Here is a 21,874-nt window from a genome sequence, read left to right on the forward strand (position 1 = left end):
AGCTGCTAAAATGTATGAAGCCTACAACGCATATTTTGGCATGCCTGTCGGAGATCAAGACAAACCCTGGACACCTCATTTTACCTGCGAGCACTGCAAAAAACTCCAGAAGGTAAGACGGACAATTTTGCTTGCTTGAACAGTAACATTTTATATTATACAAATTTTAGATCTTTTAAAATTTAAATATCTTTCATTTTTTTAAATTTCCAATAGTATAGACAAAAAATCACATAAAATATTTTGCATGAACCTCTTACACATTAGTTGTGGGTGAAATAAATTTATTCTTCATAATAATAATTTTATTTTGCTCTTTTGCAGGAGGGTACAGAGGAGAAAAGAGAGCCATGAAGTTCGCTATTCCAATAATTTGGCGTGAACTCACTGACCACTCAAGCAATTGCTATTTTTACATGGTGGACCCTTTCAAACGTCGGGCTGGCAAGAATGCATCTGCTATCATGTATCCAAACTTTCCATCATCCATCGCCCCAGTGCCACACTGCCCTGAGCTCCCTGTACCCTTTCCGCCAGAGAGGAAGCAGCCATCTCGATAAACTACTCACTTCTAAACATTTTTCTATAACTTTAATATAAATACATGTAAATCTTGATTCATTTTTGTTTTATTTAGACCTTATGTAAATGAAAACGCGAAAATTTGCCCGTTTTTACATAGAAAATAGGTTAATTTCTAAATTTCATTATCCAGGCCACAAAGGCAAAGTTTGAAAAGAATAATGGCCATTTTCTGTACTTTTACAACATAAGTAATTAAGAAATAACACATACTATCCAGGAACAAAATTTGTGTTACATAGTGTTAGTTATTTAGAGTAGCCTTTCTATGACTTGTAACGCTTAAGCTCAGAATTCTGTTCCTGAAGTGGGAACCGTACAAATAGTCTGTTGTGCAGTTTTTCGATTAACGTTCTAAGTTTTTTTGAGTTGACGTTTCTTCGTTGAGGAAAAAGACTATTGCTACCTGTTTCCAAAGGATAATACTAAAGGAATATCCATAATAGTAAAAAAATAAAAATGTGTTTAATTAGTAAAAAATGAACACATTAAAATAAACATTACAAACTTGTTCACGTCACAATGGTATTAATAATAGACGTTTATAATTTTCGAAATTTCATTTCTATATACAATATTTATTGTAGCATACACTTACTCCTAAGAGATGTAAACTGACCGTTTTTAACACTGTCGTTAGTTTGCTTAATGGAACATTATTTTTTAGTAGTATTGCATATTACATATAATGAGTTTTTGAAAAACTTCGCTTGTAATCTCGAGTTTTTATTCTTGAATGACAGTAATGGGACTTACCGATCACTGTATTGAGTAATTGATTATTTCTTTACTACTAAAAGTAAAACAACATATTAAATAATATATAATAATAAAGACTACAAAGAACGCTCACACACCAACAGTGTGTTTGAAAAATGTAGGTAGTTTGTTTTATTATGAATTACCGTTTGTGGCGCTAAAGTTTTTTCGCTAATATTTTAGTGTTATGCTGATAGATGTTATATGTCAAAGCATTAGTTAACAAATGAATACGAGTGAAAAAAAGAATTATAATCAAAATTGCAAAGGTGAAAAATGTAGGAAGGAAGCAATACAGTATGAAAACTTAGGTCTCAGTATCACGAAAGTAGCTGGACTTACGAATGTTCCTTCAGCGACTTCATTTTCAAGTTCAAATTCAAAGTATACCTCAGGAAAGCAGGCTTCATTTCGGCGAAAGGTTAATACTAAAAAGAATCATCCAGTAGGTACAGCCTCAACTTTACAGGAATTAAAAAGCAGGACAAAATCAGCCATTAATGATTATCATGTTGATAAAAAAAACTACGAAAGTTCATCTAGTAATCGTTCAGTTTTTCAATCAACAGAACAGTCCATAGTGCCTGTAGAACAAGGTATTATGCAAAAGAAACTAGAACAGAAATCAACATCAGTGAGTATTACAAATAAAAAATCACCAATGTTAACTTGCCTTCCCCCTTTATCTTTTGACTTTATATCAACTGCTAGCAACATTAGTGATGGTAATGCATTCTTGAATTATAACTCATCCTCAAATGAAGGCTTGAAGTTGAAAAGTAAATACTGTTCCCCTGATCCAAAAGATCTGTCTCTTTGTGAATCTAGTGTTAGATGTCAGGTAGACATTGACAGTGATACTGTTGACAAAGATAGAGTTTTAATAAATTATAGACCTCGTTCCGAAACAGGGATTAAATCGTTGTTGCCATGGTTTCAAGGTCAGCTAAATTCAGATGTACGTAATTTTGGAAAGAAAAGTTCTTATTCTTCGAAAACTGCTAGTTCCAAATCAAAGTTGATTGTGCAGAAGAATCTACAGGGGGAACTAGTGATCAAAAGAACACCAGAGGAACATCAAGCAAACCCAGAAAAACTTGTTCTCATTAATGTAGGGTTGAAAGAATGCCCAATTTTAGAAGGTGAGAATCAACTTCAGTTATTAAATTATCAACATAACAAAATTCAGTACATTAGTAATTTAGCTGCTATGAGAAATCTTGTATTTTTGGATCTTTCAGATAATTGTATTGAATGTATTAGTGGCCTACAAAACGTGGTTAGCCTTAGGGTTTTGCTGTTAAGCAGGAATAAAATTAGAAATATAGAGGGTGTAGACAATCTTATAAATTTGGATGTGCTTGACCTAAGTGGTAATAAAATATCTGAAATTGCAAATCTTAACCATCTTGAGAACTTGCATGTATTAAACTTGTCAGAAAATAATCTCACGGAAATGAAAAAGTTGCAGGGATTAAAAAAGTTGGTGGAATTGAACCTAAGTAATAATAGTATCAGGTCAGTGCAAGAAGTCAGTGAACTTCAGTGTCTTCAAAGACTTTTTCTTTCTCATAATCCATTAGAACATTTTAAGCACATTGATTCTTTGAGAGAAATAACCACATTGAATGAACTTGCATTTGATGGATGCCCTCTTACAAAAATTCCTAATTATCGTTTATTAATGTTGGGCCGTATAGTGTATTTAAATTTTCTTGATTTCAAACGTGTCACGGACGAGGAAAAAAGAGTAGCTGTATCTTTCATGAGAAAGGAAGAACTTAAAGCTCAAGAGACTCTTAAGCTTGCCAAAATAAAAGAAGCTCGAGAGCAAGCAATAAAGAATGCACAGCAACAGTGGGAAACAGCACTGAAACAAGGCAAAAAAACCCAGTTATTAATATCGCAAGCAAAATCTGAAATTGTAGATCTCTCAAGTCCTAAATGTTGTCGAAAACATTTTAATAATGCACAGAAAACTCAAACTCATGATTATGACCATGATGAAGATGAAGATGATGTGACAGCACATTGTATGTACAATCATAATATGTACACTGAAAGATACAACAAAAGAAGGCAGAAGAAATGTAATGAAAGCTTTGTTTCTCAGAGGAAAACAAAATTATGGAAAAGGACTTTGCAGAGATCAACATTACCCAAAAAATGTTTGAGTGAAAGTAACAAATATTCATTAAATGTATCAGAGATAGAAAACATTCAACCAGCTCATTTAGTAGAACTGATTGAAGGAAGGCTATTAATTTATGGTATTGGAGGTGTAAGAGCAGCACTGAATCATTCATGGAATTCTGATTCTGTTTCAAATATTACTACACTAGGGTTCAATTATATGTTTTTTGAAGATATTGCATCAGTCTTGACAAAAGTTTCCTCTTTGTTTCCCTATGTCACTTGTTTGACCTTTCACTGTGCTAACATAACCTGTCTGTCTCAACTGAGTGCTCTAGTGCATGTCTCCAACTTACAGTCATTGGTTATTTCTCCAGAAGGTAATGCCGTCACTGAACTTGTTACATGGAGACTTTATACTATTTATCGACTTGGACAGTCACTTCGTATACTGAACAACATTTTAGTTACTCCTATGGAAAGGACATGTGCCGAAAAAATGTTTGGTGGACTGTTGGTGGTGATATCTTCTAACCTTCCACAATATAAACTTTCTAGCCTTTTGGCTGATCCTCAAGTAAAAGAAGCTCTTATCAAAGAAAAGGGTTACTCACCTAATATTTTGCAAAAACATCCTGAGAATCCAGTTTTATCAGATGCACTTCTGAAAACTGTGCTGTGTTATAGATCACATAATAATGAAATTGCAAACAAATCGAGCAGAAAAGAAAATCTTGTTGAAGATAGTCTAACAGCTGTGAAAGAAACACTGAAAAAACGTGCACTTTTGAAAAATGTATGGCCTTCCATGTTTCGTACTTTGATAGCTGATTCATTATTGGAGTTTAAAGACTTGAATTCACATATGAAGAAGTCACTGAGAGACATCAGTGAAAAACAGAAGTTGTCTGGACTGAAAAAGGAATAAGCTTTGATGTTTAGAAAAAAATTTCATGAAATGTCCACTGAAGTAAATAGAGTTTGTGCTGATATTACTGGAAAATCAAGAAGAAACATAGGAAAGAAAATAAAGTAACTGGCACATGTACAACCACTTTGTTTATGAAATTCATCAAAATTTTTCCTGAGAAGCAGTACTTGGTTTTTGTGTACAATGTTGTCATTTCATCTGTAGTATTTTTCAGGTTATTAACTTGAAAAACAAGAAATGGAAGTGCAGTAATTTTGTTTAAAAATCTGAAAAAGGAATCGTGAGGTAACTACCTGTTTGAATTGTATGCTGTATGTGTCTTTTGTTAAAATTACTGTTTTTGGTTGATTTTTTAGTCTTTGTGAACAGTAATTCTGTCATTTTGGAAGCAGCCTTATTCTTGTTTAGTTCTCATTATGAGAACATTACCTGTTACAATTTTGAAATAGACATACAGTGTTATAGTTTTAGTTGCACAATATTTTGGATACAATGTAACAAGGTTCTTCAGTTGGACCAGAAACTGATTCCAGTTAAAACTTGAGCAAACCTGAACAGTCGTTGAGACAAAGTACCAAACATTTTTACAAACTAAATTTTGTGTTACCTGTCCCCCTGCTTACTGTGGTAATGGATCTTTTATACAAGAGCCACTAAGTAGTTTGTCACATACTATACAGAAAACTAAGTTTCATTGTTATGTACATTTATATGATAGCCATATATTTTAAAGTTGTTCTTATGTTTTGTAACTTAACATATAAAATATATAGTTATAGCAAAGGAAGGCCTTCTTGTTGGTCACACTATTTATATTGTAATGAAACTTATAATTTTCCTGTAAAAACGATTACACTTTCAACAGAATCCATATATTTTAAGGGCCAAAATTATATTGCATGAATCTGTCAGTTTATGTGGATTTACCCACATTACTGAAAACATACACATTAGTAAGTCCTATTATTGTACATATGCATGTTTCCCCAGTGAAGATTATTTGAAATAACTTCTACATTCTTTTCATTTCTGCTAATATGCAATTGTGATTTTTTTTTATAACCTGACTTTAAAATGGTATGACAGACACTTGCTTCCCCAGTGGCAAAGCAGAAATAGTCCATTGTGTAGCTTTGTGCTTAACTTCAAAACAATAACAACATGACAGGCACTTTTATCTCCAATTGTTTGTCTTTGCAGCTTTTTATAGACAAAACTGATATTGAAGTGATTGGAATTTTAAAGTACCTGAGAAAGCAGTGCATAAACAGTAGTTGATCCTATGTAGCCTGACTTCAGGCTTCAAGATGATAAATTCAAAATCTGTGTTTGTAAGCTGGTTGAAGGATAGATTTTAATTTTCTTTAATGTTACTCTGTGCAAATTTATGTATGGAAAAGTTACACATGAGGAAGTCTTGGCACATTTTAGCCTCACTGTTGGTGGTTATTTTCGCTTCTTGAGAAAAGTATTAATATTACTGTTGATGAGAAAAATCATCATTTTTTTCATCAGTGTTATGTTTTCTGTCATTTTATGGAAATCTACTAAGTCCCTTGATATTCTCTATAGACTAAAATGTTGATTAGATTTCACTTGTAAGCAACCTGCATAACTTTAGAAATGAAAGTACAAGCCAGTGTAAGTTGGTTTATGGTAACAGGAAGTAGAGAATGTACCTCCAACATTTGTTATATTTAAATCCAAGAAAAGTAGGTGAGCCCTAAAGAATGAGGCCTCAGTTTTGAATAATTCTATGAAGGGGCCTGCAAAGGGTTGAAATCCAGCCCTTAACACTTTTTCTTCAAACATGAATTTGAATGTTAAGCTGTTATTTGTTTAAATAATTCAGGAGCATCGAAATACTTTGTTTTTAAATGAAACAACTTTAAATGGTATAAAAATATTCATTAATGGAGACAGTTATGTCCTGAGTTTTCATAGCCCACCAAACAAGATATTGTTTTTGTTATTGCTTTTCAATGCAAGTTGAAACAACAAATTCATGGTATGGACTTATAGATTGCTTCAAGTTTTTCCGTCTAATCTCGAATGACAGAAGGTTGTTACTTAAAGCACTGTGTATTATGCAAAACTTTTAAAGTATATTTACACCTAACTTGTTACTTAGTTTTCTGTTTTTCAGTGAAAGTGTTTCCAAATATAGATTGTTTATATGCATTATGAAAACTTCATTAACTTTCCCATGTGTGAGCACAATCTGAAATCTTGTATAGGCCCCATTCAAATATGCCTTTTGTTGTATTCAACTGCATCAGTTTTATAACAATACAATTCTTATTTCATCAATATGTGCCTTTAATGTTATTTCTCTCCCATTTAAATAATATTAATTTTGGATTATCTAACTTGTATCTTTTCTTGAAATATACTCCAGTATTTGAATTTCTTCTCAATCCTGTCAAGATTGAAATATTCTCTGATGATAGACACTGGATGATCTGTAGTTGTCAGTACGGAGTTTCACATTTTGCTTAATGAGCTGTGTAGAATATCAAATAGCATAGAAAATCTTGGTATTCTCTGCATCTTACTGTACATTTTGGTATTTGCAGTGCTCTTTCTTGTTAGTTTATAATAATCCATATCTTGATAATGTGGGTGGTGATTATAGTTGTGTACTAAGGTGTTAGAAAAGATAGTTGACCACCTACCTCTATCTGCACTGAGTAGAATGTTTGTATTCTGGGAATTTTTATGTTGTGAACATAAACTATTGTTTGGATCTTGTAACTATACCAACATTGTGTTTTATTCAAGTGCTTCTGTTTGAATTTAAAGAGAAAAGCAGATACTGATAAGTGAAACTAGAGAAAGCATAAATTGGAAATAAGACATTCTCTCATATAACATGTTTATATTTAGTTTTTTGGTTTATTCCAAAGATTCATATAGATTTCTGTTGTTTTAATGTATAGAAAAATTGCATATGGTTTCAAAGACAAGAGCAATAATTCTTCATATTCAAGTTATTAAACTGTTACTTGTTTGTATAAATGAAGTTTCCTGTGACAATATGTATATTTGTAAATATTTTTAAAACCTCTTATCACATGCAAATTGCCAAGAAGTTTCGTGATATGGAAGAAAATGTTTTTTCCATGTATGAGATTGTAACACAATGAAATCATTTTTAGTTAACATGTTTCTTTAATGCAGAGCAGTTACTTTATTCATTAGTGAAGTGTAAAAAAAAAAAGTGTTTTAAACTCAGCTTATTTACAATTTAAAAGTTATTTGTACTTTACAATTCCTCAATTTTTTAATGAGGTATGCATTTAACAGACTATTTTGTAAACCAGTGGTCTTTCATAAATTTTTACTTAAGAACTAGCCATGTTATAGTGAATATTTTAATTTTTTTAATGAATGAATGAGACTACTATTGATTAAAGTTCTATGTTTTAATTATTGATAAGTTAATTTTTATCTGCTGATTGTTGTTCTTATGCTATAAATGAAATTTTATATGTATGTAACTAGAGCCTTAAAATTAGTTTTTATTTTAAAATTCTATTGCTAGTTTTTTCAGTAGTAACCATAAAGTCATAACAGAAACTGTCTGTGGTAATAGCACCCAATACCATTGAGGATATCCCATCCATCAGACAAATGCAGGTAAAAAAACTAGTTAGCAGTTATAAAAAATCAAATAAATATGGGTAGTTGAGTGATTATAGCAACTCAGCTCCTACTACCTTTCACAGTCTGCAGGCAACATTCTTCTGATATTAAAACTGGAAAAATAAGACTGCCCTACAAATGTTTATACTTAAAGTTTCTCCCAACCACCACCCATAAAAATTTCTTATAGTTCCTAAAGTAAAAGAATAGCAATAGGGCCACCATAAAAATTCTAAAATAGATTACTTCCAACCTCCACCTTTTTCTAAAAATGTGGCAAAAAATATTAAATATTCAATAAAGTATAACAGATGTTAAAATGAACTATATAATCTACTTCCACTTTCTTTGAAGTTTATATTCATCTTATAAAATTATTCAACAATAGCTAAGGCTAGTCCAGTTACTTGAAGTAAGTCTTTCCAGTCCTTGCTATGCTGAACAAATCTTTTAGTATTAATGAGAGGTAAGTAACAACTCCTAGCATAAAAAATGGTTATTGCCTTGTTAAAATGTATATATTCATATATTGATTATAAAACAGTGTGAGAAATGTTCTCAATTACTCCTATTTATATCCATTACCTTCTAGTTTACTTTTCAATAATATAACATTATCAATAAAAAAAAAAAGTTACCGTTGTTACAAACAATTTAATCTTTTTTTAATTGTGACATAATGATGTCTTTAAGCACCATACATGGCACTGCACTATTGGGGTTAGGTAGAACAGGAATAGGAATATTGGTTGTCCTTTTCTTATCAAAAATAGAGCCTTCTCACAACTGCCTGCAGACAGTTCAAGTTGAGACATTGTGGGTATAATAACTAAATTCTGCACTCTTGATTTTTTAGCTGTAACTAGCTTTTCACTTGTGTGTAAAATTTGTCTAATGGAATATCTCCAATATTTTGTAGGTAATATGATCACAGATAATTTCTGTTATGACTGAAAAAATGGTAGTGAAATTTTAAATTAATTTTAAGGCTTAATTTATTCTTTCTTTCTTAATAGTGCTAATTTTAATCACCCATTTATATGTAATTAATATAATAGTTTTGAAGCTATTTTATTTACTATTACACACACACAAGTTTATTGTGTATAAACAACATGTATACAAGGAATAGTCCAGATAGAATTCCCCTTACTAGTTTTATTACAATTTTAGCATTTTGGATATTCACTAAATTATAATATGTTTAATTTGCACAAACTCTTGAAAAATCCAAAAAAATATTCTCACCATTTAAATTTATTCTGTAAATAGTAAAATATAACTGCCATATTTCTGGAGTGAAATGTTAATTTTGTAAATTTCTGTATAACTTCATCCATAAGTGGAGTATGTTTGCAGTTATTTAACATTTGGAAATAATGGAAACTTTAGTGCCATGATCTTTCTGATTAAACAAGTACATTCCATTACTAAGTTATTTATTAATGGATATTATTTGTATTTTCTTTTAAATTGTCCATTTTTATGGTGTTTATATCCAAAATATACAAACAGGTGATGTTGATTTGTGTTTTAGAATAAACAAATTTGAAAATAAATCAAGATTACACCAGAGAATTTGAAAGTTCTATAGTAAATGCTACATCTTTATTTCACTACATTTATTTTCAAGTTGGGTTATCTTTCTGGACACATGGTTAGAAAAACTCTCTTTTCATAGCATTCTATTTTGGAAGAATTAGTATGTCTTTTAAGTGTACTTGTATGCTGAAAAATCAACAATTATCTTTCAAAGGTTTTCATACAAATAAACACTAAACAGCAGATAATTATTTTATTTTTTGTTTGAAATGCTATGTCTTTCATTTTCTCTTATGAAATTCATACATATTTAGTTTTAATACACACCACTGCTTTTAGATTAGATGAATCAAAAAATGTGTGGAATTTATTTACACAATGTGCTACAGGCACTAATTCATTTAAGTATTAATAATTTTCATATGAAACCTATGTATACAATGTTACCTTTGAAGGTTAGACTGGTATCATTGTCATATTAGTGTTTGGTCTGTCTCTTCTAAAGTGTTGTAAAAGGATAAGGTACCAATATTTATTGCAAGATAATGTAAAATAGTAATTTTTTGGCCAAATTACTTTGACTGCTTATTACACAAGTGAAACAAAGTAGGTTATTGTATTAAACTAATTTTGATGAAGAGCTTCGGCTGTCATCCATTAAAAAATACAATAGTTTTGACTAAAGGTTTTGATTCAGATCACAACCTTTGATTTTAAAGAGAAACTTATAGCTTTCCATTACAACATATTTCACAATGTACAATTCAACTTTTACACACATTTATGCATAATGTACAATCATTAGTTACCACATTCTCTGATACAATAGTTACAGAAAAATAATATATTGTACACATGAACCTGTTCATACAATAACTTTTTCTTTCTAAAGGCCTCAGTCCAAAAATATTCACACATTTCATGCCTTGTATGGAAAGTAATAATCACCCGTCACACAGAAATGTTTGCTATCATTTCAATCTTTAGCAATGATTTACTAAGATGGTGTACACAACCTGTCCTTCACACAAAGAACATTTAAGATGTTGGCACTTTGTCTCAGTGGAGAGATTATTCTTTGATCATGTAAATTAAAATTTTGGAAAAATAGTTTTATAAAATGTGAAACTTGTGGTTTTACCACATTTGTGAATTAAGTTTAAAATATACAGAGTTATCCAATAATTCTTTGGTATTTCAGCACTTGTTTACAAAATTTGTTTTGGTTAACAATTAGCTTTGTTGTCACTGAAATACTTGTCAATGTAAGGCTAGTGAAGTAAAGCACTAATATTTGTTTTATTTCAACAATGGGTAAAACAGCTACCCATAATGCTTTAACATCAGGCTGAAGATTTTTCAAAAAAGACTTCATTTACCAACCTGATATAGGAAGAATAAAGTTCTAATGAAAGAAAAAAGCAGGCAGTACATATACAACAATGGGTATATTTCCATTTGTGCAGTAACATCTATATGTACCCATAACAAATGGAAAACAAACAAACAAACAAAATACTACTATAATCTATGTATATTTTTATTTTTTTTGTCAGAACATTTTTCCCTCCAGGCAACTTCATCATCTTACACCCTCTTTCTATTTTCTGGAAGATTTTCACTCTCGCCTTTACTGTATCGAACAACTGCTACAGGACGTTTTGTTGGTTGTTCCTGTTTTGTCCCATCTGCTAGGTTGCCTTTAGCTTGTTGAAGAACACGTCTTGTCTTGGTTACTGAAACACATGTGTTACTTGCCTAAATTAGTTTAGAATTAATCTTAAAAAAGAAAATGTAATCACTATTAACATTTAAGGAGAAACAAAACATTTATGACTTAATTCATTTTTAATTAATGACAAATAAAATCAAGAAACATTATATACTTTCTCCCATGTAAATGAGTTAAGTACTATTTGTTGATTATTTACACCACAATAATATATGTATATAGTTTGTCCAAATTATTAGTTCACTTCTTGCAGCAACTGTAGGAAAACATTCTGTACTTGGTTTATCTGTCATCTGAAGTTTAGTCATGAATGCTATGTATTTGGTTTTTAACTATAATCCTTTCATGATAGATCAAAGGCCGTGTCATCATGTGTTGACTTGCATTCAAAATTTTATTGAACTATTTTATGAATTTATGTCAATAAGTTTTGAATCAAACTGTAGATTATGATTCAAACTTTAATATTGTATACAAGTTAATTTTTAATTTAAAAGTAAATATTAAATGTACACACCTAAATATAGATTATAGTGAGTCACATGGTATGTTGAATGCAGCACTGTTTAAAATTAGATATTTGTGATGTCAAAATACTAAGTTATAGTTTTGCACAAATTAGGGAATTCAAATTACTAACACAAAATAACAATCTGAGATATGGTTACGTACTGAATTAAGTTCACCTCTATTTTTGAAAAAGGTTCCTTATATACACTTACTTCAATACATAACATGTGAATAACCATTCAATAGCTTAGAATGTATCTATAGTGGTTTTCTCAGCTGGTTTAGTCTGAAAAGGCTACCATGTTCTTTCAAACCAAGATTTCAAGAAAATAGTTTGTGTCTTTAGTCTACTCGATTTTTGTATTTTTTAAAAATATAAATATGCCTTATTTAATGATATTAATAAATTATAGTGGAATTCTATGATATCAGCACAGTTAATTTATGAGCTTTTTTGGTTATTAAACTGTATATATAAAAGCTAAAAAAATATTTGTTTGATATCATCCATATGCGAAATAGTTCAGTAGAAATATTGATTTTTTTTATACAAAATAATTGTAATCTTTGTGAAGATACACATGCTGTATCAAAAGTGAATGCAAATACTCAATGTGTAGACAATCTTGTATATTATACTAAGCCTATTGCAAAAGGGTTGATGTATACATCAAACATCGTTCACAATCAAACAGCCCTTTTAAAATGTTATAAAATGGACTATGTAACATGCCAGTGTTATAAAAACTACTTATTTTACTAGTGTTAAAAGTCAAATTTTGCTGCATCATTCAAAACATTAAATTACAAGACATAAAATGACATACTGAACAATATCAAATTAGATGATACCTACATTGCTTAGTAATAGCTTTCTCCATTCCCTCTTTTCTAAGTTTAACAGACTGCAAAGTAAAGAAAAATCAACCTTATTTTTCAATTTCACACAAGGTCAATTTATCACCTTCACATTTCATAAAATTCAAAATACCATTAATTGTAGAACTGCTTAACAAATGGTTGATTTGTTTACTAAAACATTATTTACTTAAAACTAACATCATGATAACCCAAACCAGTGAACTTATAACTTATTTGCTAAATTTCCAGTTCAAACCAGTAGAGGTAAAACCAAGCACATGTATCACAATAATGGCTCTTACACCAATTGCTCACAATATGGCATTTTAATTAATACTAATAATTTTGAAAGAAATATTTGCATAAAGTAATGCAATGGTAAGGCACTGTGACAAGTTCAACAAGTGCATTATTTGTTACATAGTCAATTAACAACAGTTCAAGGTAGAATGCCACCACTATTAGATATAGCTGTTGGGATATAAAAACACAATAAAAATAAATATTTAAACAGTAATATTGCAAAACAATGTACAGTCAGAAGACAACGTCTCTGAAAGGAATTCCTCAAATATTCTTAATCAACAGCAGCAACTCCCTTATTTTCAAAGTAAAGGCAGGCTACTGTAATTACTATCTGATCACAGCAAGTTTACAACAAAGAACTCTGTAACATTAAAAGCCACAGTTACAAAGCTGGAGATATTTCTCTGTAACACCCACAATACAAGAACCAAGAAGAATTAGAGGTGGACAAAAATTTAGCAAGATAAAAGTTTTAAGCTTCCAGCAACACCTAAAAATCAATGGATGTTTTCACGTCAAAGTTAGCTAAAGACACTTGAATCACAGCAATACCACTGAACCAATATGTCAAATCCTTGATGCAGCTTTAATATATTTTTGTGTCTTCAGTTAGCAAATTGTGATTTTGGGTGTTGACACTGCATAATAGTCTAATAAGATCAAGTTATGTTGTTTCAGATTGTTATGGTCTTTCAGAGAAGTTTGTTAACATGGAAAATGTGGTATTAAACACAATGAGCTATCTGTGATGTACACACTATGAATATAAAAAATGTGATATCAAGAGTAAATTAATAATTGTGGCCATCAGACTTACAGTGAAAACAATAGTTCCAAGAACACTAAAGGACCTGGGAAACATAAAAGAACAATTAACTTTGTGTATTTCATATTGGTATTACTTGCAAGTTCTTCACCACATGACATATACATCATAAAATTGTTGGATTATAAGGCATAATTACGCAACATTACTGGAATAAATTCCCAAGCAGTAATTTTGTGCCTAGGAATGTAGAAGATTACTAGTCCCAATAAGAATGCTTCCTATCAAATTTTGAAAACTCCAATGAATGTTTTATTACTGCCTTTTGTTAGCTTAGTTAGAAATACCTTCATATGCTAAAAAGAAAAAGGTTTTTAAGTCTAGGTTTCTAAATTCAACTCCCACAGTCCAGCAGCTTTCATTCACAACATAAAAAAAATCAGTAAGATCTAATTATAGATATTAAAATACATCATTAAATATTGATACTTTTCATGCTTATGTAAATGAACATTTTATTTTGCTGAAAGATATAGTCCATGGTGGATGACCAAAGATCACACAATGTAATACTATTAATAATAAAACTAGAAATCCTAACAAAATCAAAATTTTCCTTCATACCTTTAAATGTTAAATATTCTTACTTTAATAATAATGCTGAAACATCACAGATGGATAGTCACAATTTCAGTCCATTAGTTGTTAAATTTAATCTACATTACACACATTTTCCCATGAAATGGTTATCATGTCATATGCTAAAAATTATTTTTATGCATGTAATTTTACATACAAATAATGCTTCTTAGCATCATGAAGCATAGCCACCTGATATTTCCCAGATAGTGCTAATTTTAATTAATTGGCATGCCTTTAACTTCATTATACAACTTAAAATTTTTTAAAACAATGCAAAGCACACTATAAATTGTAATGCAACTTTAACATGTAAAGTTTGTGGGGAACATAGAAATAAACAGATTATATATATTTTTATACATATATATTTATAACTGAAAGTTTTAGTCATTTAGAATGCTTGAGTAGAGAAAAACTTTTATTGATGAAACTTCCTATTTGTGTAATCTGCTTCATGTAGTGTAGTGAACATGCTTCATCAAATGTTAATAATGGAAACATTAGTTAATTAAAATCTACACTTTTATGATAACAAGAAATTGCAAATCAGTCACATGAAAAAAACAGCAAAAACAAAACAAAAACGTTTAATAAATTTTTCTGGAAGTGGTATATGCCATATAAAAAACAAGGTAGCTCATACATAACACAGTATTTAGTTTATAAAATGGTAAATTTTACCATCATATTTATTTGCATTTATGGGCCTGGCATTGCCTAGCGCGTTAAGCGCTTCGTAATCTGAGGGTCGCGGGTTCGTGCCCGAGTCGCACCAAACATGCTCGCCCTCCCATCTGTGGGGGTGTTATAATGTGATGGTCAATCCCACTATTCGTTGGTAAAAGAGTAGCCCAAGAGTTGGCAGTGGGTGGTGATGACTAGCTGCCTTCCCTCTAGTCTTACACTGCTAAATTAGGGATGGCTAGCACAGATAGCCCTCGAGTAGCTTTGTGCAAAATTCCAAAACAAACAAACAATTTGCATTTATTTCTTCTTAATTCATATATCAAAAGAGTAAACAAATTTAGTTTTTCATCTTGTACTTATGAAGCACTAAATATTTCTACAGCAGTAAATTCTCTGTTCAGAAATCACAATATTTCAGTCTGTAGCTTTAATAATTTATAAAGCTTATTAGAATACTAGCATTTGAACTCTGGAAATCAAAAATACAATTATACAAAACAAAAAAACACACTCATAAATTCACATTTTCTTTTCTTAATATATATAAATATATTTCATCAACGTCAAGTGTTCACTACAAAATCACATACATAATGATAATAAAGGGAACTTCAAATACTACACAAGTATACGTTTACTTTTGGTATAACCAACAGGTGTTTACAATTTCAAACTGCTCTTAGCTCAAGGAGAAGTACAAATTAATGTTAATATATCAGATATATAATCTTTGATACCCTGTAATTAGGAATACTGCAGTGTTTTATAAAACGTTGAGCTTATTCTGGGACATGTTGAATAACATTTTAACATTACTTAAGGATACTTAGGCTTTGTGAATACAGCTAAGACCCAAGATGGTAAACTATTCAGGTGACAATTATTTTCATTAAATGTATTGTTGTATTTATATTATTAAAATAACAAACAAGTGCAAGAAGTTCTTAGTTATTAAAAACAAAAATATAAGCTGGCAAATTATCATGCTGCTACACCTAAAATGTAATGGGTGTTGCGATTTTTAAAAGTGAAGTCACCGTTTACCAAATACTTTCATTAATCATACTAAATTTACATGAATAGTGTACCATCTTGGGCCTTAGCTGTATTCACCAAGCCTAAGTATCCTTTAGTAATGTTAAAATGTTATTCAACATGTCCCAGAATAAGCTCAACATTTTATAAAACACTGCAGTATTCCTAATTACAGGGTAAATTGAACAGATAGAAAACAAAGTTCCTGCTCAATAATAAAACAAAAGTCCAAGAGGAAAGAAAACGTTTTTATTTATTTATCCAAATAATTTCACAAAAAATGTTGAGCCTTTCACCAAGTAGTTTTAAAAATATGCTTATTTTATATTTATCTTTTGAACAAACTTGTATAAGTAAGTGTAATTATGGCCCAGTATGGCAAAGCGTGTTAAGGCATTCGACTCGTAATCTGAGGGTCGCGGGTTCGAATCCTGGACACACCAAACATGCTCACCCTTTCAGCCATGGGGATGTTATAATGTGATCGTCAATCCAACTATTCATTGGTAAAAGAGTAGCTCAAGAGTTGGCAGTGGGTGGTGATGACTAGCTACCTTCCCTCTAATCTTACACTGCTAAATTAGGGACAGCTAGTGCAGATAGCCCTTGAGTAGCTTTGAGCAAAATTCAAAAACAAACAAACAAGTGTAATTATAAATTACAAACACCTACCCATTTATAATATTTATAAAATTGATTGGTAAAAGATATAAAATATATAAAGTATAGTTACAAAACAATTTCAAAATCATATATATTAGGAAAAAATTCACCAGTTTTTGGTACAGGTTACTTACAGATAGCTTGTGCATAGCTTCTTCTAACTGTTTATGTTGTGAAGATAGCTGATTTCTTACTTCCAACAGCTCATCTCGAAGTTTCTGATTCTGCAGAGGAAAACATTTTATAACATTATGATTACTTTTAGCATAAGGGGGTATAGAGAGAACTTCTATCCCATTATCAAAAGAATATTTAAAGTGAAATTAAGAAAGAAAATAATTTCAATATATCAGATCAATTGACTTCTCTAAACACACACACATATATATACACAATATGATATCCAGCTTAGAATAAGTGCATGATTACATATCCAACAATTCCTCAGTGTGGTAGTCAATTTAAACTTTTCTCATTTAACCTCAATTTTTCAGAACAAATTTGCAAACCTAGTAGTGGTAAAAAAAAAAAGTGTGTGTGGGTGGATAAGAGTAACACATGCCCCTTCTGTCCCACATGTTAGACATCTTGGTACCATCTGAGAGTCAAATACAGTTTTTCAAAATTCTTAATTTTCAAACTAACAAATCACAATCTTCATTTATAGGTTTTAAAAGATAAATCTCTGAAATATTTTGCCATATTGTGCTATCTGATAAATGTTTACAATCTTTTATAACCATTTTCCCTATAAATCAAGTGTTTTAATTTCTTACATGCTTAACCCCTTTGCCCTGAGTATCCATTACTGCATGAGACACAAGGTTTTAGTGTCTTAAATTTAAAAGTTGATTACTTTGTTTGTTTAAGTTATAGCAATTAGTATAGCATAATATTTTAGCTGATAACCCATATTTTAATAGAACACAAGTTTTTAATTTTTAGGCAATGTTTTAAAAATCCTGTATTTCTTCTTGTGTGACTCATGTAACATTTTCTTTAGGTAACTTCTCATCTCTATTTTATTACAAGACTGGTCAAATTGACCAACCTTATACAGAGTTAAGGTAGAGAAAATAACAGATAAAATATAAAGTTTTACTGAAAACAAACATTTGAAATGACGTTTTAGAGGTTACACAAATGGAATTTGGAATTTTTAATCTTAACATGAAAATCGCTTTGCACATGAATTATTAAAAACAAACAGCTGACATATTCAAAGTCAAATTTTTTTTTTAGTTTATTAAAAATACTTCACAAAAATATACGATTTTTCTGTTTGTGAAAGAATATCAAATTTGTGAAGATATACACATAATATTGAGAATTAGTAGTATCAAATGTATAAATACTTTATATGATTACAAAAAAGTCACATGGTCCATTAAATTGACCAAACTCGTGGAAAAAACTGAACAATAAAATGTAATAGAATGATGACAAAAAGGCCAAGTCCAAGTTGTGTGGTTCATTATCTCATTCCTTCAACAAATTATTACAAAACTTTATTACCTCTATAATCAAAGGACTGAGTGATGTAGATGATAATACAGCTTTTTTGAGAGGAATAGATGTCACCCAAAAGCAAGCAATAATATCCCAAGACTTCTCCAGGCAACCACCAAGATATACACAGTTTGTGTTAATCTCTTTCATTGTGCTATATTCTAAGCTCTAAAAATAAAAGCCACAAAAAAAAATCAACTAATTATTACACTTTTTAGTTCACCACACAGCCAATTGAAACCTACCAAGTTGTAAAAGAAAGCAACAAAATATTTTTCCATGATATCTAATTTAAACTATTAACAAAACTACAGTAGCAAAAATCATTAATTTAAAATCTTAAGTATGGCACATTCTGATACAAAATTTTCTTCATTAGTAACATTAATTTTATTTTATTTATATATATATATATATATCTACATTTTTTCCACACAATTATATAATTATCTAAAAAAAAAAAAAAAATTGATATTCTATTCTAATGAAGTGTCAACAAAGAAAAAATCAAAAATTTGCTCATGAAAGCTACTTGCAGCATCAGTGTTCTAAACTCACTTTGTCTGCACTAGTGTTTCGCACACTGATGGAATTTAATCTGTTTTTAACACAAGCCTCCACACCTCTCAGTAAGACAAGACTTTCTCCTATTTCCTTTTTCAATAATTCATAATCCTTCAACCAGCACACAGCATGAAGCATAGTTTCACAAAGTTCTGGAGTCGAAACTGAGAAATCATGGTCAGTTAGACCTAAAAAAATCAATAGGACAAGAAATCAGAAATCATTTGGCAAATGAAGTTCAAGCTTTAGAACAACTAGAAAACAATAAAGGTCTTGTCTTTATGAAAGCTGACAAAGTTTTGTTGTTGTGATTATCACACTAAGACGATTGTTACTGACTAATCAAGAAAATTACCTTTAAATGTGAAGAAAGAAATTTCAGCCAATTATTATTGGACTTAGAGAAATAAAATAAATTAAATAATTATCTTTACCAATTTTTAAGGTCAAGTGAAAATATAACACCTTATGTTTGTGAGTACCAAAGATACATGAACAGGACATACCTCTCAAATTTGTCACCTCACCCAGAGGAGTTTTCAATTACAATTTGTGTATATTTATTGCTCGGATGTTTGGACTTTAAACCTTAAAGGGAGTATGTGTTTAAAAAATCAAGAACCTTTTAATTACTCTACTGAATATATCTAATCCTCAACAATGTTTTGGTTACTACTCATGATGTCTTTGTTCACACAACTGTCAGTCAATGGAATCAACTGATCGTGCTACACATGGATGGAAGCCAAGTATCTTATTACATTACAACAAATGCTTTTTGTTTTACAAATATGGAAACTTCAGTTCAATTTAATGATTTTTCTTAATGTTGAGGTAATAACTATGGGTGGTCCTACAGCAGCCATTCTGGTTAACATTTTCATGAGAAGAAGACTGGTAAAGTTAAGTAGAAATAATAATTCTTGGCATTAAAAATAAGTAAACATGTATTATTAATCCTGACTATAAAATCAAGATTTGTAAATGACTAATAAAGATTTATAATAATTACACTTCCTTACTTAGTCTCATTCACACAATAATCATACCACATGTGTGGTTTATCAACTACGATAAAAATAATAAATACAGTGAGACACATAAAGTATACAATGTATGCTTTTCATCATGGATAAATTTATATTCTTATCATGAAGGAAAGCTGAATTACTTTTTCAATGATAACAAAATGAAACCAGTTGCAATTGTAGAAAATATTTATAGTACAGAATGTATGGATTGTAAATAGGGTGAGACTGGAAAGAAAACAGGATGTGCTCTTATCACATGCATGTTAACATTTTAAAGATAAACAGCATCACAGTGAAAATAAAAGCATGAACAATGTCTGCTCTGAGTTCCGTGTTTGAAGACTTATCATAGGAAAAATAAAAAAATTCTACTAAAATAAATTAAAGAGTGGACGTTCATATAAATATCTCAAAGACAGGTGGAATGATGATGATATGATGTGTTCATTTATTAATCCTATTTTTAGATAGTTTAATAACTTTGTTCAATATTTCTTAATTAATATGATCAGTTCTTAAAGAATTTTTCTATTGAAACTGAAATTTCAGGACCTTGAATTAATATCTATTTTTGTCTATGATTTATAGTACAGACATTTTAGAGCTCATTTGAATGACTTTCCAGGACTTCAAGGTCCCATGTAAACCCTGTCTATGTGTTACATTCACATAATGCCCACTGCACAAATACAGCATACTTAGTGTCAAACAGTTAAAGAACAGCAGTAAAACTCAGACTTCAATATTTGTTAAATAAAACCATTTCTTGTACGTACTTGCACCCATACGGGAAGTGAACCAACTACCAGACCATTCAACGTTATTCTAAAATTTCAAACATTCCCTACCACTTTGGTATGTCAGAAAGCTTAGTGAAGCTGATCAAATAACATTATTTAATCTAATTGTTGTCTAAAGTGTAAAACACTCTATCCCTTCTCAATGATTTCTGAAAATGCATACTTTAAGAGCAAAATACAAGACACTGTCAACTTCATTCACAACAAAGAGACTATTAAAATACTTTCATAATTAAAAATTTCAATAAATAAACAAATGGTATATTTTACAAAAGGCCTCTCTCACTCACTCATGACTTTTGAGTATTATTGTGTTTCAAAACAATTATATCAGAATGACATATACTTAGTAATCTTAAACAACAGAAATTGCATCGTGTTCTTTACCTATCATATCTTGTGGAAGTTGTTCTCCAGGAAATGTTCTATGTAACCTGCTTAAACTTCCATTTGTCTTGTTACTTATTCCTACAGGGTCTAATGCTGAGTGGCTGGATGATACAAACCATTTAGGATCAGCAAGTTTATTCCATGTGGTAGAGTCCTGTCCTTTTCTGATTGCTAATTCTCCACCTTCACGATTTGGGTCTGATTCAATACCTAGATCAGGAGAAGAGTAGCAAGGTCTTCCACTGGCAGGTGTTTCAGTTCCATTAGAACCATGCCGAAACCCTTCTCTTTCACCACTGGACTGACGTGAAGACAGATCTGATGAGATTCTTTTGCTCTGATCTATCAGATGTGGTTGAATTGTATTACTTGACAATATTGTATCTTGAGGTGTTTCTGTGTCAGCACTACCACTTGATAGCTGTTGAGATCCATCTGAACTGTTTACCTCTGTGTTTATGTGACCATTTGGAAGGGAACTTCCACGCAATTCATTTCTACTAGATTTCCGTTTTGTGGCAGTAAATTCATTATCTTTCAATCCATTCTTGCAGGTTGGTTGTGTCCAGTTAACTGAAGTATGTTGAACTTCATCATGCAGAAGATAAGAAGGCACTCCTCTCAGAGAACACTCAGACTCTTCGGGAGTGTTAGCTCTTGGAAAATTACCACTACTTGCAAGAGTCAAATTGCTTACAGGAGAGACAGCATTCTCACTGTGTAGTTCTGTAAAGATCATATTATAAAAATAGTTAAAAATGGAAATTGAGTCATAGACAAAGCTTT

At 30.6% G+C, this 21,874-nt stretch overlaps 2 protein-coding genes across 2 annotated transcripts in view; one reads left to right on the forward strand and one right to left on the reverse strand.

Moving 5' to 3' along the window:
• Positions 1-1,427: 1,427 nt before the first annotated feature.
• Positions 1,428-4,506, forward strand: LOC143230831 (leucine-rich repeat-containing protein 49-like). Its single transcript, XM_076465047.1, has one exon. It carries the CDS (start codon positions 1,568-1,570, stop codon positions 4,400-4,402), a length of 2,835 nt encoding a protein of 944 aa, XP_076321162.1. The 5' UTR covers positions 1,428-1,567; the 3' UTR covers positions 4,403-4,506.
• A 5,122-nt stretch (positions 4,507-9,628) lies between these two features.
• LOC143230833 (uncharacterized) overlaps positions 9,629-21,874 on the reverse strand; it is a 56,677-nt gene continuing 44,431 nt past the window's right edge. Inside the window, 6 exon segments of the mRNA XM_076465050.1 lie at positions 9,629-11,328; positions 12,691-12,739; positions 16,929-17,018; positions 18,310-18,471; positions 18,862-19,055; positions 21,086-21,814. Of these exon segments, the coding sequence (XP_076321165.1) occupies positions 11,180-11,328; positions 12,691-12,739; positions 16,929-17,018; positions 18,310-18,471; positions 18,862-19,055; positions 21,086-21,814 (1,373 nt within the window). The 3' untranslated portion in view covers positions 9,629-11,179.

This window comes from Tachypleus tridentatus, chromosome 10 (assembly GCF_004210375.1).
Source record: "Tachypleus tridentatus isolate NWPU-2018 chromosome 10, ASM421037v1, whole genome shotgun sequence".
Classification (NCBI taxonomy): Eukaryota; Metazoa; Arthropoda; class Merostomata; order Xiphosura; family Limulidae; genus Tachypleus; species Tachypleus tridentatus.